A 24,374-nucleotide genomic window follows, 5' to 3' on the forward strand; every position below is an offset into this window, starting at 1 on the left:
CGGCCTGGTGAGAAGCTGCTGTCCCCGCGTGAATCTCACTGACACGTCGCTCCGTGTTATAAACACAAGTAAAACAAAAGCAACCAATCACATAACAACACAAACATGCCGTTAAACAAAGAGCAGCGCTGGTATTTCCGAGCCCGGGCCGGTCCGCGAAGGCCTCAGCAGCACCGCGAGGCCCCGCGCGCCCATCAGGCCTGATTAATCCCACCTGAGCTCGCGGGCTCGCGGTTCAGTCCGTGTGCAGGTGACAGAGCGGCGGCGCGATGCAGAAAGGCCTGAAGAAGTACTTCGTGAACATGGACGAGTACCTGTGCAGCCTCGGCCTGTACCGGAAGATGGTGGCACGCGACGCGTCCAGCCTGTTCCGGGCCGTGTCCGAGCAGGTGAGCTGGGTGGCGGGAGGGAGGCGTATCCGAGTACAGTTATAGTTACGGTGTGAGGGAACTTTGTTTAAACTCGGGGTCAAACTGCGCGAGGTCAAAGGTCACAGACGTCAGTGCACACCGTTTCATTCCGCCGCACAAAGCAGGTCTGCGGAGAGTGTGGATGCTGACCGGAGCCAGAGCCAGAACCGGAACCAGGAGGCAGCGAGTTTATGAGGGACAGCAACACTAACACGTGTCAGTGACCCGTGGACTCCTCAGAGGTTTCACCTGTCCTCAGGTGTCTGTGTGAAGCTCCTCCCATAAGCTTCGCTTGTTACTCAGAGTAATCCATTACCTGTGAGTCTTACCTCATTGGGAGTGTAGTGGATTACGTTTCTCCTGCAGGAAGTGATTGTCACTCTTGTGTTTTGTTAGAGGTGCAACTTCCTGTTTCCTTCCCGCTGAGGCGTTTGGCAGGTTCCGCAGGAGCGACACACCTGAGCTCACCTGAGCTCTGCTGCTCAGCAGTCTGAGGTTGTCTCTAACTTGTCCCCCTGACTGTTAGTGACGGCTCTGAGCGGTTTCTGGGTGTGTGTGTGTCGGTGTGATGGCGACCCGCGAGGCTAACCTCAGAAAAACTGTTCTCCTGTGTGTGTGTGTGTGTGTGTGTGTGTGTGTGTGTGTGTGTGTAGTTGTATTTCTCTCAGAACTACCATCAGAAGATCCGTCAGGACTGTGCTAACTTCATGAGAGCCAATAGATGCAACTTTGAGCCGGTGAGTTCAGACAGAGTATTCTGAGTATGAGAGAAATACTCAGTTACTTTAGTGTGCTGTGTTTTCTGTCCTCTGCAGTTTGTTGAAGGCTCGTTTGAGAAATACCTGGAACGTCTGGAGGATCCAAAGGTGAATATCTCTGACCTTTGACCTTCAGTCAGCTGTTCACCTGCAGGCAATGTGTTAACCTGTGTGTGTTTTCAGGAGACGGTGGGTCAAGTGGAGATCAAGGCTCTGTCTCAGCTGTACAGGTGAGTGATGCAGGTATGCTGTGTTTTCTTCGATGACCTCAAAGCAGTCACAGTGTGTTTCAAAACCAGCTGACCTGAGGGGTGTGGCTACCAAACCAGAATTTTCTTTTTTTTCTTATTTTTTTATACCATCTTGAATCACAATACAATTTTATTTATATAACGCCAAATCACAACAAGCAAGCACTTTGGCGACAGTGGGAAGGAAAAACTCCCTTTTAACAGGAAGAAACCTCCGACAGAACCAGGCTCAGGGAGGGGCGGGGCCATCTGCTGTGATTGGTTGGGGTGAGAGAAGGAAGACAGGATAAAGACATGCTGTGGAAGAGAGACAGAGATTAATAACAGATATGATTCAATGCAGAGAGGTCTATTAATACATAGTGAGTGAAGAAGAAACACCCAGTGCATCATGGGAATCCCCCAGCAGCCTACGTCTATTGCAGCATAACTAAGGGAGGATTCAGGGTCACCTGGTCCAGCCCTAACTATATGCTTTAGCAAAAAGGAAAGTTTGAAGCCTAATCTTGAAAGTAGAGATAGTGTCTGTCTCCCGAATCCAAACTGGAAGCTGGTTCCACAGAAGAGGGGCCTGAAAACTGAAGGCTCTGCCTCCCATTCTACTTTAAAGATAAGATAACCTTAATTTCCCACGTGTGGGACTAATATGTTACAGCAGAAAGTGGACAGTGCAAAGTTATATAGCAAAAATTAGAGAACACTGGAATAGAATAAGAATAAGATACTGTACACAACTGTACATAATAGAATAAAATAATATATACAATAGGATAAAAATAGAATGCAAATGCTATATACAACTGAGTAAAAATACTACTTTGTCAGAGAGTACTGCACTTAGTGTTATTGCACATGTGTGGATGTGTGTGTTTGATCAGTTAAAGTCTTTATTGTGGAGTCTTACAGCAGTGGGGAGGAAAGACCTGCGAAATCTCTCCGTCCCACACCGTGGGTGCCGCAGTCTCCCACTGAAGGAGCTGCTCAGTGCTGTCACAGTCTCATGCATGGGGTGGGAGATGTTGTCCAACAGGGATGACAGCTTAGCCACCATTCTCCTGTCACTCACCACCTCCACTGGGTCCAGAGGGCATCCTAGAACAGAGCTGGCCCTTCTGATCAGCCTGATCAGCCTGTTCAGTCTCTTCCTGTCCCCAGCAGAGATGCTGCCGCCCCAGCAGACCACACCTTGAAAGATGGCTGAGGCCACCACAGTGTCATAGAAGGTCTTCAGGAGTGGGCCCTCCACTCCAAACGACCTGAGTCTCTGCAGCAGGTACAGCCTGCTCTGCCCTTTCCTGTAGAGGGCGTCTGAATTATGAGTCCAGTCCAGTTTGTTGTTCAGATGAACACCAAGGTACCTGCAGCTGTCCACAGCCTCAATGTCCATACCTTGGATGTTCAGTGGTTGCAGTGGAGGATGCTTGTGCCTGTGGAAGTCTACCACCAGCTCCTTGGTTTTATTAGTGTTGATCTGGAGGAAGTTCTGCTGGCACCAGTCCACAAAGTCATGGGTCAGTTCTCTGTACTCCCTGTCGTCCCCATCAGTGATGAGGCCGACTATTGTGGAGTGAGAGAACTTCTGCAGGAAGCACTGGGTGGAGTTGTGGGAGAAGTCTGCAGTGTAGATGGTGAAGAGGAACGGAGCCAGGACCGTTCCCTGTGGGGCCCCCGTACTGCAGACGACCCTGTCCGACACACAGCCCTGAGTCCTCACATACTGTGGTCGGTCGGTGAGGTAGTCCAGAATCCAGGTAGTCAGGTGATGGTCCACTCCAGAGTTCTCCAGCTTGTCCTTCAGGACTGTGGGAAGAATAGTGTTGAAGGCACTGGAGAAATCAAAGAACATGATTCTCACAGTGCTCCCAGCAGTCTCCAGGTGAGCGAGGGAACGATGCATGAGGTGAATGACAGCATCATCCGCTCCAAAACCAGGCTGGTAGGCAAACTGAAGTGGATCCAGTGATGAGCTCACCAGGCGCCAAAGGACCAGCCGCTCCAGGGTCTTCATCAGCTGGGATGTCAGAGCCACCGGCCTGTAGCTGTTGAGGTCCTTGGCGCGTGAAATCTTTAGCACTGGGACAACACAGGAGGGACTCTCCCCAGCCTCAGGCCCAGGTTGAACAGGTGCTCCATCACTGCACACAGATGCTCTGCGCAGGACCTGACGACCCTTAAATTGATGCCATCTGGACCCGCTGCCTTCTTGGCTTTAATCCTCCTCAGTTCCCTCCTAACCTGGGTGGTTGAGAGAGACAGGCTGGAGCCTTGTGTTGAGTATGTATTGGATGCTGTTGTTGGGGGTGGGGAGGGGTGAGCAGGGTGGGTAGAGGAGGTGTGAAGTGTCTGAGGTGTCAGAGGTGGAACAGCAGCAGTGGGGGTGGGTGAGTCTGCAGCCGATGTTGGAGACTGCCTCCTGGATAAATCAAATCTGTTGAAGAAATGATTCAGTTCATTTGCCCACCTCACATCCCTCCCAGGCAGAGCGTTCTGACCTTTGTGGCCCAAGATGGTTCTGAGGCCTCTCCAGACTTCGCCAACGTTGTTTTGTTAAAGCTGGTTCTCCATCTTCTGCCCATAGCTGTCCTTCCCTTTCCTTATCAGTTGTCTCAGCTCTCTCTGCACCCTTTTCAACTCCTCTTTCTCTCTGGATTTGAAGGCCCTCCTCCTTTGCTTGAGGACGGCTTTAATTTCTGCGGTAATCCAGTTTGTTGTTGGAAAAACACCGTACAGTCCTGGTGGGTGCGGTGTTATCCACACAGAAGTTAATATAGTCCGTAATGCATGTAGTAAGGCTGTCGATGTCCTTAATTACAGTAGTCCAGCCTGGAAGTAATAAATGCATGAACTAGTTTTTCAGCGTCACTCTGAGACAGGATATTTCTAATTTTAGAGATGTTGCACAAATGGAAGAAAGCAGTCTTACATATTTGTTTAATATGTGCGTTGAAGGACATGTCCTGGTCAAAAATGACTCCAAGGTTCCTCACAGTGTTACTGGAGGCCAAGGTAATGCCATCCAGAGTAAGAATCTGCTTAGATACCATATTTCTAAGATTTTCAGGGCCGAGTACAATAACCTCAGTTTGATCTGAATTAAGAAGCAGAAAGTTAGCGGCCATCCAGGTCTTTATGTCTTTAAGACATTCCTGCAGTTTAACTAATTGGTGTGTGTTACCTGGCTTCATGGATAGATAGAGCTGCATGTCATCTGCATAGCAGTGAAAATTTATGCTATGTCTTCTAATGATACTGCTCCATCGTTGATTGGAGCAGGCGACACTCACAGGGATCATTCTGTGTAGTAGAAGACTCACATGACCTGTGAAACACCCATTTTTACTGTGCGGGCTCAGAGCTGGAAGCAGAGTTCATAATAGGCGTGGGGATCCCGTTATCTCTGACTCGGGTGTTAAGATTTGTTGATGGAGCTAAAGCAGAGAAACGGCTAACACATGTTGAACTTTGTCCGTAGCCACACCCCTTAGGTGATTCACTCTGAGGTAGGGCTGTTCGATATAACGATATATATCGGATGACGATATAAAAACGTCTATCGTTTCATTTTACGCTATCGTTTGTTTCGTGGTGTCGCAAAATAAACTGTTTACAGCAATATTTTTTCATTATTTTGATGGTCACTGTAGTGGCTATATTAATTTCCTGAAGTTCTCTCTTTCTCTTATATTTAATATAACCACACTACAGACGGACAAGCGCCTGTTTTTATGCGTTGTTGTTAGCAACAACGACGGTAACACCACCTCGTGTCCGCTTGTTTAATTTTCCATATAAACCTTTCACAATAAAGCTCAAGATCCTGTTGAGACTTTTCAAAATAAACTGAATCACGTGAAAGAGCAGATTATTTACGGATGAGAAGCAAAAAAGAGCCGCCAGGTGCTAAAAAATAAACCTTAGCCTCAAACATTAGAACAGGCTTTTCCCCGCAGCACGCCGTGTAATAAATACTCACAAAGAAAACGGCGGCCGTTACAACTTATGTCTAAAAATGTATCGTTTCATGCATCTGTTAAAACACTCGACTCCAGGTACGTGACGCCCAGCTGGAAACACTTCACGCAAGTCGAGCTGCCCGAGATTCACAGAATTTACAGAAAATGTTACATTTTTGTGATTTATATCGTTATCGGACGATAGATGTCTTAATATCGGGATATGAGATTTTGGTCATATCACACAGCCCTACTATGAGGCTCGGAGCTTCACACTGTAAAGAGGTTTAGATTGGTTTAAACTGTTTTGTGCTTTGTGACGTTTAAATTAAAGCATTTGAAACACATTTGACCATCTCTGCTTCTCAGTGAGGTGAGAGCAGGTGAAACGTGAACATGTTATAGACGTGTGCTCTAACTTGTGGGGGAAAACGCGCTTAAACAGGACTGCTGGGATTGGTGCTAAGGGGGCCACTGAGGGCAAACATGTTTACTGCTGGCAGTAATAGGAATATATCCAGGGGTGCACATAAGTGGTCCGCAGGTGCGCATTCGCTGTCAAAATAAAAGACGCGCACCAGATAAGAAGTTGCAACACGTGTTTGCGTACATAAGGTTTTCTGGAGGAGGACAGACATTTGTTTAGAACTCTTAAAGATGTCGAAGAAGCAAGCTCCTTTAAGCAATTACTTTGGTGTTCCTCCACCTCCAAAGAAATGTGAGGAGGAGTCCAAACCGCAAAAGAAGCGCGTACTCTCAGAAAAGTGGTTGCAGGAGGTGAGCTGGCTTCAAACAAATGATGAACGCACAGAGATGTGGTGCAGAATATGCCGTGAAAATCCCACTCTAGCAGACAAAAACAGTGCCTTTTATATGTACGCAAACGCGCGTTGCAACTTCTTATCTGGTGCACGTCTTTTATTTTGACAGCAAATGCGCACCTGCGGACCACTTATGTGCACCCCTGAATATATCAGTATCAGTTTGAGTCTGTGGCGGGATGACATCATAAATGAGGCGTCCCTTATCCCTCTGGTTCAGTACGACTCTGAGTCACATGACTCCATGTGTGCAGGCGCTGCTTCCTGATCTACCGTTACCCGGGGAAACCAGCCACCATCATCTCGGAGGACGACTTCGTGGACAAGGTAAGATCACGTGACCCTGAGGTTTGTGATGTAATTGGCTGGTGCTGACTGTCAGTCTTTTGTGTTGCCGAGGTGACGCTGTGCTGCTCCATCAATGGTCACTATGACATTGTTTACCCAAGGAGTTACCCCGCCTCTGCCGCCCTCTGTCAGTGTGAGTGCTGCTCTCTGATTGGCCGAACACAGAAAGTCTATAGCCCCTCTGCACTCAGAGAGAGTGTGTGTGTGTGTGTGTGTGTGTGTGTGTGTGTGTGTAGCTCTTCTGTATGAGCTGCTTTACACTCAGGTATTTGGTTTTGAGGAGGCAGAGCTCTGCCTGGCCATGGAGGCCTTCAGGGTTGGAGGTCGTCGCTATAGAAACAGTCCATCCATGTGCAGTGATGTCGACCTTGGATATGACACACCTGAGGACCGCGGGCACAGGTAAACACATGCACACCTGAGGACGTTGTGGCAGAGTAGCTCTGACCTGGAATCATGGTAACCAGGGCAACGGTGACAGATAAATCAGAAACTGATGAAGCAGCCATTGTCATGGAAACATCAGAACTGAGGGTCCATTTGTTTGTGCTCTGCAGGGAGGAGGCGGAGCCAGGCGGACCCATCGAGGAGAAACCACGAGCTGTGACGGACGACTCGAAGGTAGGAATGCTGATGGATCCCGATTTGTGGGCTAAACGACTGCATGAGCATTCGTGGATAACAACACTAACATCAACAAAAGTACCAAAAACATGAAGAAAAAATGAAACTTTAAAAACAACCACAGTGCCGAATCCTCCAGAATGTTCAGAGGAGCCACCAGGGTCTTTAGCAACGTGTTCTACTTCCTGTTTCACGCCTGAGGCTCTGCAGTGACGACCGCTGTTCTGCAGCTTTTAATGTCTAGTTTCAGCCTGAGTTTGTTCAAAGAGTTGCAGGACGCCATCAGCAGGAGCTGGAACACGTGAACTCATCATTGGTGAAGTAAGAAAGGTAAAAATGCAAAGAGCCAAATGATGCCAGAAGAATCCGTGATGTGCAAGTCAGTGGCATCCAATCATAACTGTTGAATTTCACTCATTAAACTGGAGCTCCGCCTTCATGGATGATCTGTTGGTATGGTAACCTCACAGCAGCCATATTATTGGTCAGGTGAAGCTAGCAGACAGCAAACATGGAAGTTTATGGGACTGACTCACTGTTGCCTCTGTTGGACATCAGATGAACTGCAGCTGATGTATTGTTTTTGTTGTTCAGCCTCCTGCAGAAGCTCTGCCCCCCTCCAGACTGTCTCTGCCGTACAAAGTGATGAAGTCTCTGGACGGGGACGTTTACAGAAACCTGGAGTTCGATGTGTGGCAGGACACCTGCAAAGGTAACGCAGGTTTAACTAATCCAGACCAGCGTCAGGATAAAGTAATGCTGGTGAACTGAAGCTGGACACTGTACCACTGACAGCTGTGTAATCTGATTACTTCCTGTGACGGTCTAATCTGATCACTCTGACAGAGATGCAGAAGACGGACTACATGGTGTTTGCAGGGAGGCAGTACTTCCTGGGAGACAAGTGTCAGGTAAGAAGACTGTATCCCTGTATTACTGAAAACTTTATTTATAACGAGGATGTGAACAAGGTCCATACACAGAGGTCAGAGTTCATTCACACTAAACCGCCTCAGGCTCTGACCTCACAGCCGGCAGGTTATCTAGATGCTACAGGATACAAAGGGAGAGTCCTCTGAGTGTTGAGGTCAGAGCAGTGGCGTGTCTAGAAAATTTTTGTTGGGGGGGGCAGGTAGAGGCACAGATTTGGAGAAGGGTGGCAGATGTAATTGGCAGATAATGTTAACCCTTTAAAGCCGGTCGGAGCGGGCACGCTCCGTTTCGCGTAACTATTTTTAAATCCCTGTAGAACTGGAACCACGTAAGCTAGCGCAATAATTTTTTTTGCATATGAAACCGGAGGAGTTGTACTTACATCTTATGCCATCAGCTTCTCCTAGGTCACAGTTTCCTTCCCCATATAGCTTTGCAAAAATTGCATAAAAAGCGCTTGCAGGAAGAAAAACATAATATTCCGATCAGCTGTTCATAACACTTCCTACATTGAAATAGAGGTCAGCGCGAACTATCGCATGTCCGCCATTACCTGCCCGAAACCGGAAGTGATGTCATTTTCGTGGAAAATGTATTTTTTTTACTTGTAGGCCTTATAAGCCTATACTGGTGTTTTTAAAAGTCAAGTTTGACTTTATGCTTTTCTGTATAGTTTCTGGGAGGCTTAGAACTCAAATTGCACTGCTGGAAACAGTTTATTTTGATGCACATGCTGTTTTCTTTGCAAATTTGCATTATAGAATTTTTTTTTTTTTTTTTTTTCCTGTAGTATATAAAAATTGGTGTATCTCAAAAATAAAACTATGAAGACACTCAAAATAAATTTCCTGTTGTTGTAAACTATTTTTTGCAACTTTTTTGTATTTAAAGTTTTGAGGGATAAACCTCTTAAATTTCTCCAAGTAGGAATATATGTGTAAAAAAAACAAAAACAAAAAAACAAAACAACGATTTTCAATTTTTTTGTAGTTTATTGCACTTTTTTTGCAGTTTATGTAGTTACTATGGACATAATGCATACATATTATTAAAATTTGGGCTATAACAGTTGTATTGATGTATAGCAACTTGAAATCCTCCCAAAAATGGCTCTACAGCATGTAAAAATATAAAGCAAGCTCTGGCGGACTTGGTTCTATGGTAGGTCTTAAAGGGTTAAAAAAAAAAAAATTCTACCAACCGTTAACCATAATTCAATGACCCTATAAACCTAAATAACCGAACGCGCTTTTAACTCTTATTAGAATGAGATTTTAAAGGCTGTCAATATTAATCTATAAAGTAAGATTGGAGGTTAAATACCATGTGGATGGCCCGTGTTGTACATGATGTTGAAGGAGAAGATGTTTCAAAAGGCACCACATCCTGGTTATCTGGTTGATCATGAACAGGTGAAGAAGTGCCTGGGATAATATAAAAATATTACATTTCATTAAATAAAAAAACATGTTATTTAAAGCAGGATTTTGTTTTACTTTCCAATTATGTACCACAATACATATATTTGCTTAGTTAATTATTTATTCCCAAATATTAGGATTTGTCCCCTATGGATCGGTTGAACAATTGACAATATAAACATCCCTTCCTTGCATTCTCCTTATTCATTCTCACACATACCCTCATTTGCAGAACTCACAGGTGACAATGATGACTGCTGCTCAGTCCACCTTTCCCTGACATTGCTCTCTGCTTCTGGTTGTATTTTAGCCTTCTTAAGGAAGAAATTCTCAATATTTTGAGATCTTTTCATTCTTCCTATTCTTCTGGTTGGCCCTGAAGTAATAAAGCAAAAAGTTATGTCACAAACAACAACTTTCCTGATGTATGACCATGACTAGAAGTCAGGGATATCAAATTCTGGCCCTCATGGACCCCTATCCTGCATGTTTTGGATGTTACCTATACCAACATAGCCAATTCAAATCAAACTAGAAAAAATTGCATTTCCTGTGAAAATGCTGTGTAGATGCCTTAACGCTGAAGCTGCCTGCTGAAAAAAGCTGAAAAAGTTAAAGTTGTATGGCGGTGAAGAAACTGAAAATTCTGCTGAAAAGTTTTCAGCAGAATTTTCAACTGTTGGTGAAGAAGCAGAAATTTTTTGCTGAAAAGTGGTGAAAAGCAAAAAATTCTACTGAAAAGGGGTAAAGAAGCTGAAATTTGAGGTGAAAAGAAATTTTGTCATGGGCAGGATTCGAACCCGGCCCTCTTGGTCTTAAAGCGGCTAGTCATCTCACTGAGCCAAACTCATTCTCACAAGAAAAGAGATGGAGAGACTGACAATTATGGTGAAATGAGCAGAAGCTGCTGAGATTTGTGCTGATAAGCGGTGAAATGGTTGAAAATTCTGCAGAAAAGAGGTAAATCAGCATAATTTCTGCTGAAAATAGGTAAAGAAGCAGAGAATTCTGCTAAAGAGAGGTGAATCAGCAGAAATTCTGCTGAAAAGAGGTAAAGAAGTAGAACGTTGCACTGAAAACAGGTAAATCAACAGAATTTTGCTAAAAAATAGATTTCTGTTGAAAACACCTGAAAAAGCTGGTATTTGTGCTGAAAAGGGGTGAAGAACGGGTGTCGGGCTGTTGAGAAGAGTTAAATGAGTTGAACTGATATGTTTGGGTACATATACTATGATTTGGCAATAATACTGCGTTTTAGCAGAACTACTGAGATTTGATTGAAATACTATGATTTAGAAGCAATATTATGACTTTGTACAAATACAATGTTTTGGCACAAATACTATGATTTGGTTCGAATACTATGATTTAAAACAAATACTATGATTTGGCAGAAATACTATGATTTAGTAGAAATACTATGATTTACCAGAAGTACTATGTTTCTGCAAAAATACTATGATTTTGCAGAAATACTATGCCTTAGTGGTAATACTATAACATAATAGATAAACTATGATTTTGCAGACAGTCTATGCTTTTGCACAACTTGCACAATATGGCGGAAATACTATGATTTGGCACAAGTACCATGTTTCAGTACAAATATTACGATTTGGAAATAATACTGGGTTTTTGCACAACTACTGAGATTTGGGTGAAATACTATGATTTTGAAGAAATACTATGACTTCGTACAAATACAATGTTTTGGTTCGAATAATATGATTTGCAAAAAATACTATGATTTGGCAGAAATACTATTATTTAGTTGAAATACTATGATTTACCAGAAATACTATGCCTTAGTAGTAATACTATAACATAACAGATATATGATGGTTTTGCAGACGTTCTGGTTTTACACAAATACTATAATGTGGCAGAAATACTATGTGTTAGCACAAATACCATAATTTGCTATAAATACTATGATTTGGAACATATACTATATTCACCATATATACTATAACATAACAAAACTTTTACGACTTAGTAGTAATACTATAACATAACAGAAATATTATTTGGGCACAAATACTACGATTAGGCACAAATACTATGATTTGGCAAAAACACCATGATTTGGCAGAAATACTATGATTGGGTACAAATACTATGATTTGTCAGAAATACTGCGTTTTACCACAACTTCTGAGATTTGATTGAAATACTATGACTCCATACAAATACAATCCTTTGGCACAAATACTATGATTTAGCAGAAATACTATGTTTTGACATAAATGCTATCTTTTGGCAGAAATTTCTACTTAAAGGTACTATTTCTGCTTTTTAGCAGAAATACTGTAATTTGGCATAACTACTGTGATTTGGGATAAATGCTATAATTTGGTAGATATACTATATTCAGCACATATACTATAACATAACAAAAATTCCTCCACTTAGTAGTAATACTATAACATAACAGAAATATTCTGATTTGGCACAAATACCATGAGTTGGCACAAATACTGTGATTTGGCACAAATACTATGATTGAGCAGAAGTACTAAGATGTAGTAGAAGTACTTTGAACTACTATGATTGAGAAGCAATACTTTAACATAGGAGAAATATTGATACAGACACACAAACATACACAGAGCGCAAAGGGAACAGGAGCTGTTAAGAGTCTGTGCTTGGTATATCTAGGTCAGTTAAATTAGCTGCACCTGCTGTAATCAGCTCTTACACACACAGACACAGAGTATTTCTGACATTCAGGATTCCCCTCGAACAAATGGCCATAATTTCCTAACCGTAGGAGCTAGAACGGTCATTCTGACACCGTTTTGTTCAGAAGAGATGGGGGAATCTGCAGGTCTTCATATTTCAGAGATAAAATATAAATTATTAAAGATATATGACTTGTAATACACTGTAACTGAGTAGAGGCGAAGCAAAAACTGCCTTGACTTGCCCTCAAACAACCTTTGGTAACTCTAAATCTATATGGAAAATCAAAATCATTCTTTCACCGTAAGAAACAGCAGGCTTTGGTGAACAGTCATGACAATTTTCAGGGCTCTGCTACAATCCATCAAAAAGATATGACGAGAGAAAAAAGTGCCTCATTTCCAGAGTTTGAAATCTGATGAAATCTGAGCGAAGGACGAATTTCCTACCCTCAAACAAGTGTAACTCATCTCAGAACGGTAATAGGTGAGAAAAAACTTCTTGAATTGTGAGCATCAGGACTGTCTGAAGATATATTTGCACAAGCCTCATGTCTCCACTTTGTTTCGTTAAGGAGACATGACAATTTGAAAATGCCTCTCATTAGAGAAATCCAGCGGTGATTTTGAACACACTCTCCATTGACTTTCAATGGAGCGTTTTCAGACCCTGTGTTGGTCTGAGGCGATTTGATAAAAATCTGTAACTTCCACAACAGTGATAGTGACGTTTTCTGAAAGCCAGCAAAAATACCTACGTTTTGATGTATAATTTGTGGGGGTTGAGTGGAAATTGAGCGAGTAGCAAGAAGTTGTTCAGACATGAAGAGAAAGTTCAGAACAGACCAGCCCTCACTCTGAGTTAATTGCATAGCAACCATAGCAATGCATGTATTTTCTGAAAAATCACAATTTTGCAACTGAAAACTTAAAGAGAGATAAGATTAAAACAGAAGAAGATCTGAAAAAGCTGAATCATACAGGAATAGCCCAATAACTTGAAAACATTTTAAAGTTTGAATGGAGTTTCTAGGTGAAAGTATGAGGAAGTAGTTAAGTTTCAAAAACAAGCAAGTTTTAGAAGAATTGTGGAAGTTTCCCATTCATTTCAATGGGACAAAAAATTGCATAAAAAGCTTAATATTTTAAAAAGTATAATAGTTAAAAGTACAAAAAGACATAGTACGAATGAGCAGAAACAGCAGAATATTGTGAAATTTGAACTGAGAAAATAGCACAAAAACTGAGGAAGTAGTTAAGCGGCAAAGAAAGTGGCAACTTGAAGAATAAAGTATAAAGAATAAAGAGAAACAGGAACTCAATAGTGTGGATGCCTTTGAGGCATCCACACAATAATCCCCAAACACCTAGGTGTGCACAAGTCTGTAAATTATTCTTTAAATCAGTGTTGTGTGTTGAAGTATGGAAACATCTGAAACTGGGAGGACAGGAGCCTTGAGAACCAGAACTGCACATCCCTGCACTGAACATGGCACAGCCATTTCATGGGTGATTTACACTCTATTCAGAACATGGAGCTGGCAGATAGAATAAGTAATGAGAGAAATTAGCAAGACAGCACAGTGTAGTGTAAGTGCTGCCTTATGGTAAACTTTGGTAATATTGATGTATAAAGAACAACACTGGCTGATGATGAAATACAGTCAGCTGGCATGGTGACACTGCCAGTATTAACCTGCAACCAAATCTGCAGCTCCATACAGCTATGTTACGACTTGGATTATATCTTATAACTCATGACTCTTATGCTAGCTCCCCCCAGTAGCCTACTGTCTGAAATATTCAACGGTTGCAATAATCCTTTAAGTGTTATTTTTTTCCTTGGTATTCTAATTTCACCGAAGTTTACTAAACTCAACAAACTTAATATTACTTACTGGGGCATTTATTCTCTCCTCATTTTCTTTCGCCGAAAAATTGTTTTCTGCCGTGCCTCTTTCGTGCTTGGCTCTCCTTCCTTTGCTAACGTGATGCTCATAGTGCAGAAGCCGATGCTGCATTCTTTACACTCGGATATCTGAGCTTCACTGTGAAAACATAATCGTACATTTGATATTTGATTGAATTTTTTTGTTTTAGCTTCGGGGTGGCACCTGGGGTGGCCAGTCTGGTTGAGGGGGTGGCCTGTGCCCCCCCCAGGCCACCCCGCTGGACACGCCACTGGGTCAGAGGTCACATTAAAAACTCTTTAATCTTTGTCTGTTTGTCACTTTTAACCCCAGTGATGTTTAATAAGGTTGGCGGTGTTTATGACACGGTGAATTATTGTTTTATTCTGATTTATATTGATGTGCAGAGACAGACGTCCTCAAAGCTCTCGGTCAACATTTTACATGACGAGAAAAAAAGGAACCGCTCTCTGACCTTTGACCTGACTTGCAATAAAATAATCCATCAGTGTTCACTCTCATTTACAAGCTCTTGACACTTCGTGTATTCCTTTCAAATTAAAAGCTCTCAGCATTTCACTACAGAAGAACTGCACTTCTTAAAGAGGCTTTTATGCTGAAACATTTTGAGGAAGTAGTTTTGGAAAATGTAATTTTCAAACACGTAAACATCAAGGAGACTCTGGGTAGCATGACCTCTGATGCATCTCGTTATGCGTGTTGTGAGTTTTTGGTGAGGTCACTACAGCGAGGGGTCAGAGGTCAAACTTTAATCAGCTGTTCAGACACTGAAAGCACTGAAAAACAGTTACTGTCTGTGGTTACTGGCTGTAACTCTGGTTCTATGAAATAAGCTCCAAAAACATTTGTGGTACTATAAGATAGGTGGGATTTTTGGCTCCACCCCCTAGCCACCATGTTTATGACATCAGGAATGAAACTTGTGTTTCAGGTGCGTCTGGAGCCGAAGGGCAAGTACTATAACGCCTTCATCCAGGAAGTGGGAACGCACTCATCGGCCGTCACTGTGTTCATCGAGGAACTGGGCGAGAAGTAACACACACACACACACACACACACACACACACACACACACACACACACACACACACACACACACACACGGCAGGATCAAGTCCATCAGTGCCGCTGTGACATCACTCAGGTGTGTTTCCTCACAGACACCTGGTCCCTCTGACGGACCTCAAACCCGTGAATCCGGTTCCCGCTTGGAATGTGGCTGCGCCCTCCAGAAAAGGAGACCTCGGTGCTTTTTTTTTTTTTTTTTTTTTTTTCCCCATCCACTTCCTGTTTTGTTTTATCCTTTTCCTGTGTTACCCACCTGACTTCCTGTACGGTCTCTTCCTGTCTCTCCCTCAGACCCGGACTCTCGTGGTCAGCGGCATCACCGCCATCGCTACTTCAGGAAATCTCGTGGGATGAAGGGAACGGAGCTGCTAATCCCACCTCCTCCTTCCTATGGAGGCCCCGCCCCCTCGAGTCTGCCGCCTCGCTTCCAAACAGCAGGCCACCCCCGCCCACCCCCTCCTCCGTCACCTGGAGCTTTGACCTATGACCCCTATGCCCCCCCTCACCATCACCATCCCCCCCCAGCCAGAACACCGCGCTACGGAGCCTCAAGGTGAGACTTTACCTGAGACACACCTGTGTAGTTTGGCTCCATCACAGACACCAAATGTTTTAAATGCACTTTTCTGAAGGTGGGACCCGCCCCCTTAGTTACCTGATCGATGTCAGTGACTCCCACCATCAGTGAAAAATATCATGTTAATGAGGTGTGTGTGTGTGTGTGTGTGTGTGTGTGTGTGTGTCTGTGCGCGCGCAAATGTTTCTGGTCAGAAGCTCCACCCGTTTCCTGAACCGTCACCTGATTGGTACTCAGCTGACCTATTACCATCCTGGTCGCAGGTATTATCAGGACTACGAGAGCTTCACCTTCAGGTCCCGGTAAACGCACGACACGTCAACACGCACGACACGAAGTTCATTTTTTCTGATGTAACCGCCGGGAATGACCGATTAGCTGATCTCTGAAGCTGTTTTTAAAATGAATCGAGTCACATGACATGAGGTGCACTAATCGCAGAAAAAGTCACTCTGGCCTGAAAGATTTATTTTCTCCTTCGTGGTTTTTTCAGACGCAGTCGGCGTCAGCTGGCGGCGGCTCTGAACAAAGAGTGTCAGTTTGGTTTTCCCGAGGCGGTGGAGGAGCCGGCCGATCTGGACGAAGCCATCTCGTACTACCAGCTCGATGGCGCCAGCGACGGTGTCTTCCCTCCGCTGCCAGTAAGTATGTGCTGGGAAAAATCCTCTGATGCGGCGCCGTGTGGGCACGTAGCGCTGAGGCAGGTGGGAGGGGCCGTGTGCTTCACGTGGTTTATGGTAAACACGTTTAAATGATGGTTACTCAAAAACCAGATTCTACATTATTGAGGACAGGTGAGGTAAGCAGTGACATCACTTAAACTGGTCTTTAAGCGTGTCCCAGATATTTGTCCTTTGAGACGTCAGACTCCACTTTATTGTGTGTGAGCTGAGATGAGTGAAGTCAGATGCATTTTGTTTTTTTCCACTGCCATGTGACCACAGCTGTCGCCCCCTCAAGGCCATTAACAAGAATGCGGTTTTAAACTCCTACAAACTTTTCTTTTATATACAGTGTTTCCTTGGTTGTTGCTGGCAGCCAATAGAAAGGGCCCGTGAGTGAGGCGACCGGTGATTGGTCACAGACTTGTTGTGGATGTTTGAAGACATGAAGAAGAGTCAGGTGCAACATTTTCAGGTCACATTTTACGGTTTCCTATGCAGGGCCCCACTGTGGCTCCTCCCCCCTCCATTGGTGCCCCAACCCCTCCCTCTGGCTCCTCCTATAGAGTTCAGAGAGGCTCTGGGCCCCTCTCCCCTGCCCCCCCACCCAGAAACACTCCCGTGTGCTCGTCAGAGGAGGAGCAGGAGGACACAAGCACGGTGGAGGACCAGGGTGAGGACGCCACTGCTCACTTCAGATTTTCACTTCCTTCCCCTTAGGAGCCTTTCACAGTAAAAGTCTAACGAGAGGTTTTTACTGTGAAAAGTCATCAGAAACTGACTTTAATTGTTTTTGTGTGTGTGTGTGTGTGTGTGTGTGTGTGTGTGCGCGTGCAGCCGAGTACACGGAGGACTTCATCTACAGTTCACAGGGTGAGTAACGTGATGCCGCTGTGACACGCCTCCCCACAGCAGCCAAGTTCGTGACTCTGTCTCACACTATTTCAGATCAGAGTTTCCAGACATCGGGAGTTTACAGCACCACTGAGACCTCCACCAATCAGGTAAGAGCTGACCTCTGACTCTATCTCCTGTTAGGGCGATACAGAGTGGAAGGTCAGCATAATGTTGCACATGAAAACGCTGTCTGTGGTTTGAAATTCGCACGAATTCGTGCGTGTGAAGAGGTCATGTGATCAGCAACCCCATGAAGCTGTAATCAGTCTGTTTTTATTTTATTTTGAAAGGATGAGCAGGAAGGAGGCGTGGCTGACTCTCCCACGAGATCAGACGTGAACTTCAGCTACAGCCAGCAGGTACGTCCCGCAGCGCGCCCTGAAGGTGACATCATCGCGTATGTGACAGCAGTGTTAGGGTAGCTCAGTGGTTGGCACTGCAGCCTCACAGCTGGAGCGTCCCAGTTCAGACCCGGGGAAGTTCAACTTCCTGCTTCAGACTTTTGGAGAATATTGTTGCGACCGCGGCACAGACTGCAGCTGCCATCTGTGCTCCGCCTCGTCTCGGTGGGCGGCGACTTGCGGTCTATGAGAACACGGCAGCTTTAAACATTGTTTGTTCAATCAAAAACCTGTACAGCAGACCTAAAGCACCTGTCCAATATCGTCCTCCAGAGGTCGCAACCTCTGAAGGTGGTGGTGCTTTTTTTATTAGGGAAATATGTTCAAATTTGCGAGTGCCTGTCAGGAGTCGGGCCACCGCATTCTGAACTAGCTGCAAACGAGAGAGTAATGCCTGGTTAAAACCAAAATAAAGACCGTTGCAGTAGTCAAGCCTACATGAAATAAATGCGTGAAGCACTCTCTCGAAATCAGCAGATGACAACATAGTCTTGGTTTTTGCAATGGGCCTCAGCTGGAAAAATGTTTTTAATAACAGAATTTATTTCTTTCTCAAATGAGAAAGAGCTATCGAGAAACATTCCTAAATTTTTAGCAAACGGCATCATTTATATGCAAAAAAACTTAAAGCAAACCAAGATTTAATGTCATCAAGACAGTCAAGTAAAACTTTAAAAGGGTCTGCAGAGTTCTTTTTAAGGAGAAAATAGATTTGAGAATCGTCAGCGTAGCAGTGAAACGAGATTCCATATTTTCTAAAAATAGAACCTAGAGGGAGCATATACAGGGGGAAAAAAAAGTATTGGGCCAAGGACAGATCCTTGTGGGACCCCACACGTAAGTGGGGTGGATGCGGAAGAGGAGCCATCGAATCTGACAGAAAGACTCCTATCAGTTAGGTAGGATCTGAACCATTTATCTGAACCATTTCAAATGCCGCACTCAAATCTAAGAGCACTAAAATGACGGGACTACCAGAATCGGCAGTCAATAAAAGATCATTAAGAACTTTTAAAAGCACAGTTTCAGTACTATGTAGCGCTTTAAAGCCAGACTGAAACAATTCTAAGATGGCATTAGTCTCCAGAAAGGCCTGGAGCTGAATAAAAGCTACTTTTTCTAAAATTTTAGAGAGAAAAGAAAGTTTAGAGATCGGTCTAAAATTTGAGATAACAGTTGAGTCAACGTTAGTTTTTTTTAAGAAGTGGGTGGACAATAGCACGTTTAAAATCAAGTGGAACGGGTCCATTTAAAAGAGAGGTGTTGATAATAGTTAAATCATGAGGGCCAATAGTGTCAAAGACTTCTTTGAAAAGACGAGAGGGGATAGTGTCAAGATGACACATAGACGGCTTAAGACGGGAGACTACTTCGGCCAAAGAATTCAGAGAAATCGACTAGAAGTGATCAAACACAACTGAGGAAAACAGGGGAACAGAGGGATCATAGGGCGGAGGAGGGATATGAGACCTAATAGTATCCACCTTATCAACAAAAACATGTAAGAAGTCTTCACAGGTACCAGGGGACCCTAGTAAGTGAGAGGTGGATGGAGGGTTGATAACAGAGTGGATAGTATTGAATAAGACACGAGGGCTGTAGCTGTGCTTGGTGATAATATCCGATAGGTAGTTAGTTTATGCTTTACGTACAGCATCTTGATAAAGAGACAGAGCATCTCTTAAGCTAGCGAAGGAAATCTGAAGTTTGTCTTTTTTCCATTTTCGTTCAGCCTTTCTGCAGGTCCTTCTAATGGCCCGGGTGTCATTGTTTAGCCAGGGATCAGCTTTAGGTCTGGAACATTTAGTTTTTCTAAAAGGAGCGACCATATCTAAGATGTTTGTACAAGTGACCTTAAATATGGTGAGCAAATAATCAACATTTGTCTTAAGAGAGCAATTTCCATGACAGGGAGACCGGAGTTCTGGTACACAGCAGAGAACTGCTCCGCAGTAACCGGTGTAATGATGCGGTACTGGTGGGCAGGAAGAGGAGGCATGGAATAGAAATTTTGAATAAGACAGGCATATGATCTGAAAAATTAAGGTTATAAATTTGAATATCCTGTAGCATTTCCTGTTTCTGTTCAAAAAACATAAACGCTTGGCGGGTTCTGTGTGTCCGAGCAGAATTGCTGTGAGTGAAAACAGGAAATGAGATCATTTGATCGCAGAATCCTGATGTGCTGCCCCCTGTGGCTGCCTGCAGAGCTGCAGGTGTTCGCTCACTGTAGTGTGTGTGTGTGTGTGTGTGTGTGTGTGTGTGTGTGTGTGTGTGTGTGTGTGTGTGTGTCAGGTAGTGAAGCCGCTGTCAGTCATCTGCTCGTCTCCGTCTTCCTCTTCCTCATCACCCTCCTCTCCATCATCACGGCTACCAGCAGCTGCTCACCTGCCGTCAGCCACACATGCGCAGACACGCTCAGGTAAACAAAAACTGCCCACCTCAGAGTTACTTCTCTCAGAGCTCCGCCCTGTTTAAGTCCAAACCCGCTTTAATTGGCTCTGATTAGCTCCCCCTCTAAAACAGGAAGTTTGAATATCGGGGGGGGAGGGGGCTTCTGTCACCTATGAGAGCTTTAGCTCACTGGAAGTCTGACCATCTTTGACGGGAGCATCTCATTGGTTCTCAGTAGGTTGCCATACACTAACACGTGTTTTCTGGTTCCAGTTGCAATGGCGATCCCAGCTGCTTCTTCCTGGTTGGTTAATGAGTTGGGTGAGCCGCTCTGCACTGTGATAGCCCCGCCCCCTTATTCATATGACCCTAATGGAAGTGATTTACCAAGAGGTCAGAGGCCAAAAGCTTGTGTTTAGTTTATATCCATATGGATCAGTTTGATTTATTTATGTGTGTGTGTGTGTGTGTGTGTGTGTGTGTGTGTATATAGACTGCAGAGTCCTCCAGTATTATTTCAACTTGGGCGTCCAGGTAAGAGACACCTGAACAGGAAACGGCAGTCTTTGAAGCGGCGCTGACAGGTGAAGGTGAGATGCCTGAATGAAGTCACGGCGCATGACAGAAGGTTGATTCTGTTCATTTGGACGTTTTCAGTGGGAGAAACGTTTCGTTATTATCCAGGTGATCCTTCAGTCTCAGCTGACTGCAGGTTTCCGACCTATAAACAGGACATAATGACTGAAACTAGCTCAGCTCCTCCACTGGCAGATCTGTTGTAGCAGCAGTAGCAGAAGTCTGAGTGCACCAGAGTCACTTGCAGGTGTGGTAAACATGTTCCAAGGACACTCTGATCACCTGGGTCCTGTGGAGGTCATGTGACTGGTGTTCCTCTCCTTTAACCTGTGGCTGCCGTTTCAAAGAGACACACGTTTCCTTCAGGGTCTTCTTCTCTGAATATTTATAGATGATTCTGCAGGTGTTTCAGGTTCAGGTAATGACATGATGCTGTGAATTTGTCATGTGACTCTCATGTGACCATCTGTCTCCTCAGTGGTACCATCAGAGCTGCTGGCAGCAACAGCAGCAGGTGTATCCCGCCTCCTCACCTGAGACTTCCTACTCCTACCAGCCCTACACGCCCTACCTGGGCCAGGAGCCCCCTCTGCACGGTAAGAGTGATCAGTGCCAGCAGGTGGCGCTGCACTTCCTCCACCTGTATATAAAAGATGCAAGTTTCATCTTTTAGCTGAGCCTTCACTTCCTTAGCGAAGTCTTTCACAATAAAACGGTGCGATCAGGTAGGAGGCAACTGTGAGGAACACATGACTAACAGGAAGATGTGTGCAGTGGTGTAATTACAGCATGGATGGTCCCTGAGGTGTTTTAATTTAAGCTCCACCCTCTTTACTGTGACTTGATCTGTCCCATCTTCCGTCCCCAGCTGCCTCCCAGCCGTTCTCTGAGACCGGGCGGATCTCCCATCAGCCCGCCAGCTCCTACCCAGAATCCTCCAGGTCTGCAGACGGACAGACAGAAGGACACAGCGGCGGTCAGTACTACTGACACACCTTTACCTGTGGAGTGCACACGCTGCTAAAACAGGAAGTGTTTGTTAATAAAACAGAGTGTAGAAGTGCCGGAGGTTAGCAGGTCTGTTGGTGAAGTTTTACAGCTGCATAAGGGTGACAGAGTGGTGTGATGAGGCGGGAAGGGGGGGGCAAAACCTACACCATCCAGCTGTCAAATTCCTGTACCGAATGACTACTGTATTGTTATTAAGGTGAAATTTGACTGGATGAACACAGCAAACAGGCGTGGCAACAGACAGGAAGTGCAGTGCAGTAATCCTGGAGTCAGGTGCAGTGTAAATGAAGGCGGAAGCACAATGGGCCAATTGCAGGCGCTGTTAGTCATTGGTCAGGTCACATGATTAGTGTGCCTCCACAATAAAACCCAAATTTACTGTGTTATAAATGAATTTACTTTGAAAATAAAGGCATGTGGTTTGTCTCCTCAGGTGTCTCCATTGAAAGCTCATCCTCCATCAGTCCTACTCCTCCAGGCTCCGCCCCCTCCTCTGCTCTCCTCTACCCAGATCAGTCGCCCCTCCCTCCTCCTCTCCCACTGCTCCACCTGCCATATGAAGCTCCACCCCCAAGCACCTACCTGACTACAGCCCCTGCACCTCCTCTTCCACATCCCGCCCACCACCCTCACCACACTTCCTACCACCCGTGCCTCCCTTCCTCTGTCCACTGGGGGGCAATATCGACGGGAGGCCACGCCCCACGAGTCTACTGCCCTGCCCCCAACCCTTCTCACGTTGTTGGATACATTGCTGCTCCACCCCCTCACCACACAGCCACACACTACATCCCACCCACTATGTAACGTGCACATTAGCTCAAGGCTAAAACCCCTTTTGCTTTGAATTAGTGTTAACTTTATTATGAACACTTTTCCTGCAGTGAGACTTTCAAAATAAAGCAGAAAAATTAAAGTTAGGATTTAAAGGTAAATATTGGCAGGATGTTGATGATAGCGAGCCCGGAAAATGGCTGAGTTCCTTCTTTTTGCTGTTGGTTAAAATTCATGTTGTGACAGCCAATCTGAGGTGGTGGGCGTGACCAGTCCCTATTTGTGGAGGGATCTCTTTGTGTTGATGTTTTGTGGTTTGAGTTTTGGGTGAATAAAGTTTTTCACCAGCAGACGGTGTGTTTGCTTCATCAGGTCACATGACTATTGTCCAGTTAACAGTCCCAAACATCAACTTCCTGTTTTATGCTTCAAGCAAACAGGAAGTAAAATAATAAAGCCAGAAAGGTGCGATTTTTCACAGGGCGTGAGAGGCGGGGGTCTGAGGGGAGTTGGAGATTTGGCGCTCACCTGCTGGACAGCGAGGAGTTTGTCGTCCTGTGATAGGTCATCATCTCTGGCCAGGGGCAGCGCCTCAGTGTGTCAGTTTGAGCTCTCAGGTAGCAAACTCACCTGTGCAGGTTAGGGGTGAGTCTGATTCATAGCAGCAGAAAATTTGAGAGCTTTGGAGGCTGACTCTGAGTTTCTTTGTTTCCATGGAAACTAAAATCAATAAAGGCATTTTTTTTTCCAATTAAAGCTGCTGTGACACTGAAGTTCAGTAAGTAATTCGATTACACTGAGACAAAGGTTGATGGATGTTTGAACCATTACTTTGCCAAACCTGTGACGAGCGTCTTAGCCTGAGATGACTCCTGACTGAGTCGCCTGTCGTCATTTTTAAACCTTTATTGACACAGGAAGTGACGACACAGCAGAGTTAAACTGGAGTATGTAGTCAAGAACAGAAACGTGGTGACGGAGGGACGTCCCTCAGTCCAGGATCTCTGTGGCTGTATCCCAATTCAGGGTCTGCAGCCTTAAAGTACGCAGCCTCAACGGTCCTCAAGGGCCGCGTACTCAAAGACCGCTAAGGCCGGAAGTGCGAGGCTTGTGAAATGGGACGGTCTAGTCTCCGTCGCTGCCCAGGTTGCCTAGCAACCATGATAGCTGGAAACGTGTGGTTGACAGAAAGGAAGGAGAACATATTTTGTTTGTTTGTTTGTTTGTTTCTACACGAGCTTTGTGTGATTTAATAAGTATCTGAGGCTGAGACCACAGGACTGTAAAACATGATTGTTGGACTTCATTTCTGTACTGAACAGTCATTTCAAGATTAGCTAGTAAATAACAATTAGTTAATGTTGTTCATGAGACTACAGTCAGTGTAAATATGATATGGCCAATATAGTTATTATATTAATCATTATTAGTTATTACAGCAGTGAGTTTGAAGTCTCAAATCAAATCACTTTTATTGTCACATCACATGTGCAGGTACACTGGTACAGCACATGTGAGTGAACTCTGTGTCAGATACTGAGCTCCAGTAAAGATTCAAGTTGCAGTTATTTATATTTCCTATCACCTTAAATCGTCACTCAAAGACAAGTATCTCTGACAGTGTATATACAGATGTATTATATATAAGAGACAAATATTGTTTGTTTAATATGTTGGCATTACTAAATTTGGCTCAATGCTTACATACATGTGTAAAAAAGCAAATGTACGAGCTGTGATAACTGTTTCTGATAGAATGAAGATCAGACTGATATATGAAATATTCCTTTATTGGGTGAGAAAATCAGACCATGTCATAACTGCTTTAAGTCATACAGAATAGATATCAGAGCCTTAAACAGGCTGACTTCTGCTAAATGGGT

At 44.4% G+C, this 24,374-nt stretch overlaps 1 protein-coding gene across 4 annotated transcripts; it reads left to right on the forward strand.

Moving 5' to 3' along the window:
* Positions 1–144: 144 nt before the first annotated feature.
* On the forward strand, positions 145–22,841 carry alg13 (ALG13 UDP-N-acetylglucosaminyltransferase subunit). Of its 4 annotated transcripts, none has more exons than XM_039613428.1 (25): positions 145–389; positions 1,064–1,147; positions 1,226–1,276; positions 1,352–1,398; positions 6,448–6,520; positions 6,593–6,674; positions 6,778–6,943; positions 7,099–7,162; positions 7,760–7,877; positions 8,012–8,076; positions 15,063–15,163; positions 15,292–15,377; positions 15,491–15,752; positions 15,971–16,078; positions 16,270–16,417; positions 16,940–17,111; positions 17,276–17,311; positions 17,387–17,442; positions 17,626–17,694; positions 20,032–20,158; positions 20,404–20,523; positions 20,624–20,664; positions 21,185–21,302; positions 21,575–21,682; positions 22,151–22,841. In XM_039613428.1, exons 1-25 carry the CDS (start codon positions 270–272, stop codon positions 22,522–22,524), a joined length of 2,796 nt encoding a protein of 931 aa, XP_039469362.1. In that variant the 5' UTR covers positions 145–269; the 3' UTR covers positions 22,525–22,841. The 4 variants fall into 4 exon arrangements, with proteins under 4 accessions (XP_039469362.1, XP_039469364.1, XP_039469363.1 ...); XM_039613430.1 differs by having other exon boundaries at positions 15,971–16,072; XM_039613429.1 differs by having other exon boundaries at positions 15,974–16,078.
* The last annotated feature ends 1,533 nt before the right edge of the window (positions 22,842–24,374 follow it).

Source organism: Oreochromis aureus, linkage group 6 (genome assembly GCF_013358895.1).
Source record: "Oreochromis aureus strain Israel breed Guangdong linkage group 6, ZZ_aureus, whole genome shotgun sequence".
Lineage (NCBI taxonomy): Eukaryota > Metazoa > Chordata > Actinopteri > Cichliformes > Cichlidae > Oreochromis > Oreochromis aureus.

Excerpts from the sequence above, each read along its gene's own strand:
- alg13 (XM_039613428.1), top strand. The coding sequence starts at position 270 with ATGCAGAAAGGCCTGAAGAAGTACTTCGTGAACATGGACGAGTACCTG. Across the intron at positions 17,312-17,386 it reads CTTCATCTACAGTTCACAGG|ATCAGAGTTTCCAGACATCG; the intron begins GTGAGTAACGTG and ends ACACTATTTCAG. Across the intron at positions 20,524-20,623 it reads TGGAAGTGATTTACCAAGAG|ACTGCAGAGTCCTCCAGTAT; the intron begins GTCAGAGGCCAA and ends GTGTGTATATAG.